General features: G+C 41.3%; 3 protein-coding genes across 3 annotated transcripts; 1 reads left to right on the top strand and 2 right to left on the bottom strand.

The window, feature by feature from the left end:
• Positions 1 to 364: 364 nt before the first annotated feature.
• Positions 365 to 1,242, top strand: SARC_12670 (hypothetical protein; the record flags this gene model as incomplete). Its single annotated transcript, XM_014293220.1, has 2 exons — positions 365 to 444; positions 1,135 to 1,242. Coding segments are annotated over 2 exons (188 nt in total), but the record flags the coding sequence as incomplete, so codon positions are not given.
• Positions 1,243 to 1,602: 360 nt separating this feature from the next.
• SARC_12669 (hypothetical protein) lies at positions 1,603 to 2,530 on the bottom strand (the record flags this gene model as incomplete). Its single annotated transcript, XM_014293219.1, has 2 exons — positions 1,603 to 1,746; positions 2,485 to 2,530. Coding segments are annotated over 2 exons (187 nt in total), but the record flags the coding sequence as incomplete, so codon positions are not given.
• A 2,644-nt stretch (positions 2,531 to 5,174) lies between these two features.
• SARC_12668 (hypothetical protein) lies at positions 5,175 to 6,001 on the bottom strand (the record flags this gene model as incomplete). The annotated part of the gene is made up of 2 exons (XM_014293218.1): positions 5,175 to 5,332; positions 5,851 to 6,001. Coding segments are annotated over 2 exons (309 nt in total), but the record flags the coding sequence as incomplete, so codon positions are not given.
• Between the last annotated feature and the right edge of the window lie 295 nt (positions 6,002 to 6,296).

Below are 6,296 nucleotides of genomic sequence, written 5' to 3'. Positions count from 1 at the left end.
TTGAATCTATATCTATATAAATATACAAAAAAAATTATATTGTGTGTAGGTGTGTGTGTGTATGTATTGGTATGAACGCGCCTCGTCACATCACCGTGGAAACACAGGCAACAGCTGCTAATTTTTCATTTAATTTATATTTGGATTTAAAAATGAACATGTCTAATGCTAAATGTTCTGTTGATATTGCAACGTAACTTCATCTTACTCACTTTATGAATGGGATAATAATGCTCCATACAGATACTTAGACAAGCTCGAATTTTCGACTCTTTGTGGTTTGGAGCCTGTGAACAACACTTGCTTAAGAACTTGTTCGCTAATTCTTTGACCTAACTAAATGTTAACCCACTTGCACATATAGGTGGTGTAAACTTGGCGAAACCGTTAGAAGATCGCAATCCGCCAAAGAATACCTATGCAGCTTTCACCATATGTGTTGAGGTATGAGTTTCAATATATGTGTCGATGCGTGTGTTCAACATGTTTGTGAAGGTTTGTGTTCTCGGTTTTCTCAATGCAATAGAATGCCATTGCTCATACTTGTAAATAAGTGTGAATACGCAATCATATACTTACTATATCTCCCAATTTATCGCAAAGTGACCACACTCCCTGTTTGTCGAATTCGTATCGAGTCAATCTAATTAAGTAGGATGCATCATCCATGGTACCAAATTTCTCCATACTTCGGCCATTGCGCTCGTATTTGCTCTCACTCTTGAAAGATCGGGAACTAAAAATTGAACAGGTCGGTGGGATGTGCCTACCATTCGCTTAAATCAATGACGGATATTAAGACATATACTCGCATACACACACATACACATCGCCTGTAGGAGTAGACTTTCACTCACCACTGTATGGCGATTTGAGCTCTTAGCCAAACATTCCATCACATCCTTACGAGTGAAAAAACCCTTGCATCAGGATCACCCATCGCAATACACAAGTCGTTTGAGCAAAATTTCACCCGTCGCCGTATTATATTCTTGGAAAGCCACAACACCACACTTCACAATAAAGCTTGTGCCAAACCCTAGTGTTCTGATAGTCACTTCTAGCTTCCCTCGCGAGTTCATATTGAATATTCAACCCCTACTTGAATTTCCGTGTATATTTCTGTTAATAAAGGATGATCCGATGCTGCAGACACACCCCGACTCCGCCAGGAACGTATCCTGGCTATTCGACTGTGTGTCCTACTCCCGTATACTAGACAGAGAGCCCCCGGATGGTTAGCGAGCTGATCTACCGGTACTCGAATTAGGAAATAAAGTTAGACTTTATCTCGAATGAATCGACAAAAGCTACGGTCACCCGCATTACCTTTTCAAATAGAACTTTGAACACAGGTATGTTGTTTGTTCATAGGATTCTGACGGCGAGTACTTCTACTGGTGTCGGCAATTTTATCCAAAAGACTCATGGAACTAGTAGCACTTGTACCTCACCACATACACTATTGAGTAAAATAGCTTTGTGAAAAGCACTAGACGGTTAGTATTACATGTACACTAGATTTCAATTATGTTCTACGTATGAATTTATTGCTATCAACCGTCACATAAGTACTCGAAATGAGACTTTCCTCCTGTTGAATCGTCATATGTAGTCGGCGTTTTGGGCCTTGTATGATACATAGCGGCGCAAACAGTCTCTGTCGAGTGCACTGAGTGCCTCTAGCTCCAGTTTGATCCCACCCTCCCGCATCAGGTCGATCTCCGCGACATACTCAGGCGAGTGCTATTGTGACACGTGATGAAATAAGATTCATTAACCTTGGATGTAAGTGCGTATTTCTGTTTTTAGCAAACGTGATATTGCTCGATATAGTAACACTTTTTACACGACTTTGTACTGCAGAGTTGGCAGCGTAGTTGGCAGCAGTGCACAGTGAAGTGGCCGTGAGTAGTTACTCATTGTTCATGTGATTGGAGAATTCATTTGCTAGGTAGTACAAGCTAACAATTTCCTGCGCAGACATACTGAGATTGTAGAGTCGTCGATAAGAAAATTTAACTACTTATAATTTTATATAGACCGCGTCAGGACAGCAGGCTTCCAATTGAAGGTACAGAGCACAAATTCTTATTAATTCTACCGTATAGCTTTTACTGTTTATTATGCTTTCATAGTTGCCGTACAATAAAGACAACAATCATAAAACTGTGTGATATATTTGTATGTAGTGATTAATTGTCTAGCAGGTGCAGAACACATCACCGACGTCTAGATTTTTAACATGCAGAGTATATCCGATGTCATGGAATTGAATATACAGCTGATTGTAATTGCGGCTAGAAATGATGATCGATCTAATCAATTTCTGCGTCAGATATCCATGTATACACAAAAACGAAACAACATATATATCTAGGTATATACAAAACTATCCTCACGGGGTGCATCTTTATACACACAAGTGCATAGCGAGCTCCAAACATCCATCCTTTTTCGAAAACGTGGTACTTCTTGACATACCACAACGCCGGGGTGGTTTACGAGACCCTCGATGAGACCCTCGTCTCTGGTGTGTGCAGCAAGCGGTTGTTTATTCTAGTATGCATTCCTTAGCATTCAACGCAACTACAATATATTATGGGCTTTCTACAGGTGATTTGTTGGCTCGTGTTGTCAACAGGCTATGAATAATACTACAGCAACCCGATTGCATCCCAATAAAGATCACAGTACCCGACAAGCTATGTATTGTAGTACACTGCACGATTCAATATACGTGATCGGTACACTCTATGCAATGCATGCGGCGATCGATGCAACGAATTACGGTTATCATCCTATACCATCGGGAGTGTTGTTCCTTCTATGCAATCGCTATATTTAGTTGGACTCAAATCGATCGTCAAAGATACGTATTTTATTGTACATGTCGTGTTCTTCATTCTATCTACATCCCCGCAACATGCAATGGTATTTAAATCGATCGTCAAAGATACGTATCTTATGGTATATGTCGTTTTCCTCACTGTGTTCTATATCCCCGCATAGGATAAGGTAGTCACTGTATGTTAGCTAAGCACTGATTAATAACCACAAAGCTCGATGTAGAGTACTTGCGCACGGTACAAATCTCGAACAACAAAATAAAATGGTCGACTATAGTTAGGTTGTCTACACCATCAAAAGTAAACAAACACCTGGAAAAACGAAGAAAGGTGCCAACACGATGTGGAACGAGAAATGTGAAATGAGTGTGCGCTGTCACAGATGACTTTGAAAACAAAGCTGCTTACTTGGAAATAAAACAACAGACAGTTTAATAGAGGGAGTTGAAAACATTTAAACTTTTAGAGAACTGGTTACAACGAACTTGCCAGGTTTTACCTGGGAACCAGAAAACATCCAGATGACAACTATACCAAATACATATCTGGTAACCCATGATCAGCCATTAATATAGAAACCTCTGGATTGTGCCTTATACCTGGCGCTCAGCGATTGATACTGAATGCTCGGGATCTGGAGGGTTTCAAAATCACGCCTTAACAGACCCAACAGACGCATGTTGGTAGCTGGAGATAATTTGAAGCCGGATTAGATAGCTATGTTTGATATCAACACGCAGATTAGCACAAGCAATAACACTCTTATCGCCCAGTCACCTTAACCTACGACCAAAAACAAGTACAAAATATACTGACAGCCACACAAGCATGCCAGTATATTCCTTCAACTGGACGCTTATGGCTTGGCTGCAATAATTCGAACGGGGACACACTGGTCTGCTGTGGTGTCAAATCACCCTCAAAGAGAGTGTCGCAAATTGTAGTCTAGTAGTAGAACTACATCCGAATTAAACACAACTCTACCATCCAGAGACGAAGCAATAGATTTCCCTCACTGCTGAAAACGTCTGGTATAACCGGACCCATCTAAAATTCTCCGTCAGAGTGGCATGAGTCTATCGACCTGGCCATACTCAAGTCCGAAATAAAAGGCTTTTGTATGTTCAGTCATAGTACAGTTTACTGTTTTGAACGGACCACATTATCTGCCTATCACAGCCTAACACTGGCTGAAGTTTTGATCTATGCCAACCACACCTGCTCAAACTCTGCACAAACGTGTCCTGTGCATGATCGATTCTAGACAACAAACTAAACTGGGCTACGGCGGACGTACCAAACTCTTACAGATAGTATTCTGAGGAAAGTGCACTCGACCCTTCGATAAGAGTGATGGTACTTGCAGCTATCGAACAAGCACTTCACAAACCCAATCGCCTACCACACTCCAAACTAATTCAACATAAAAGTAAAACAAAAACATTGACAGAAGCGATAGTAGTAACCTGCAGTTCAATTCACACGTCCAGTAGTAGCGTGTGCCGTATAATATCTCAAAATTTGTGCCCTACATAAGCCATTTACATTCAGAATGCATTGGAAACGAACGGACAGAACGACTCGACATAGGAGTGGTTTTCGAGTAATTTTCGCACATGGTAAGACCAGAAATTGTGCATTCCAATTCCAACCACCCGTCAGCCTTACTCTGTCATCCTTGTCTGGGCAATGCACACACAGCGGTGGGACCAGAGATAACAGACCGGAGTAGTAAAACACCAGCGATCCTCGCACATACCGAAACATTCAAACAATAAACGGCACCCATATGGCGAAGCCAACTCACCGTAGTGGTAACTCTCAAGTGATCCTCGCGGCCCGTGTTTATACGTTAGATGTATTGAGTAACCTGAAGGCTGGAAGTTCGTGTCACTTAAAATTTGAGCACGTTGCCATAACCACTAATTATTGCTATATTGCGAGGTGGAGAAGCTTTTTTTGGTCACAGGTGAATGTGCTGTGCCATTGAACTATGGTGCTGATTGCTTGAGTCATGTATAATTACACGAAGATATATGAGAAAATACGATGATATTCAATAAATTTCGGTTGGCCCACTGCGCTCTCATTAGGTTTCCATACGCGGACATGTGATACATACTTCGTTTGTAGAAGTATATGCGCAATACCCTACAGACGTGTGGCTATGAAAAGTAGAATACTTCATAGATGGTCATGTGCAATATCGTCAAATTTCTTAGGGTGTGGTGAAAACATGTTTCTAAATATGCGGACAAACATGACACGCATGAATGAGTAAAGAGGTCATAGTGGGCCACAACTACCATACATTGTAGTCAACCCTCAATCTCCCTCCCTCCCGCAAACATGGATGCGCAATTTGGGCATACGTGTACACAGCTCACCTACGTTATAGTCAAAGACCCCATAGATAGGCAGATGTAGCTCAGCCTCTAAGCGTGCAATAAGTGTGCGCGTGCCAATCGATGGGAAGCCCTGACCTATAGCAATATGGTACAGAATAATGAGAACTTGTATGTGAGAACGGAAATGTCTCATTTAGTAGAATGTTCACAAGACATGCCGGTCTCTAAAACTCCTCACCACTAACCCTCCGAAAGGAAGAATAGTTGCTTAGATCCACAAAAAATGCGTAAAGAAATATATACTTGGTTTCTTGTGACTCAATACTACCACCAATTGGTAAGGATACGTCCGTTATTGGAACGATAAAAACTGAGTTTTAAACCATGCTTACCTATGCAAGTAAACCCTGTTAGTTCGAACCTACTAGCATAGCTGGGAAGTCTGTGCAAAAAAACTCTTCAAAATTTCGGACCAGGATGATGTAATGCGTGATATAGGCATATTCCCGTTGATAGAAGTACGGCACGATTGTTGTGCAATATCAATCATGTCAATACAGACCAACAGTACAAATAGCACAGGCAGAGATAGCAAAAGTATTGATAGAAAAAATCCTAGACCAATCGAATGGAAATTACCAACACGTACGCACCTGTAATTAAGATACAGGGCAGCGTTTCTAACAGTCCTGTCTGGATGAGATGGCTGAAGATTGTTTCCTTTTCGCACACAATGACGCACTTGACGCCGTCCATAGGCCTGAGTTCCCAATCCATCACATCCCCAGGAATGGATAGAACGCGCTGAAGAGAATATGTAGTATGCGTCAGCTTGATGTATCACTGAAACCACTGTCTATTGGCCTATGTGGAATCACACTCATTCTGTATAAATTCTCAGTAAGATAACGATATTGTCTTCCCAATCGACTTGGAAAACCGCTATTTTAAAAATTGGGACCTGTGGTTCAAATTAGTAGAGCTTGCGCTGAAGTACAATAAATGAGATATGTGGATAGACAATCGACAAATCCATGCAGATGACTCACACTTCGAGTGATTTCATAGCTTGAAGAGAATCAACCAGCTACCTTGCGTA

Source organism: Sphaeroforma arctica (genome assembly GCF_001186125.1).
Source record: "Sphaeroforma arctica JP610 unplaced genomic scaffold supercont1.2486, whole genome shotgun sequence".
NCBI classification, from domain to species: Eukaryota; class Ichthyosporea; order Ichthyophonida; genus Sphaeroforma; species Sphaeroforma arctica.
Note: the sequence above shows the minus strand (reverse complement) of the source record. Positions and strands in the feature narration are given on the sequence as shown.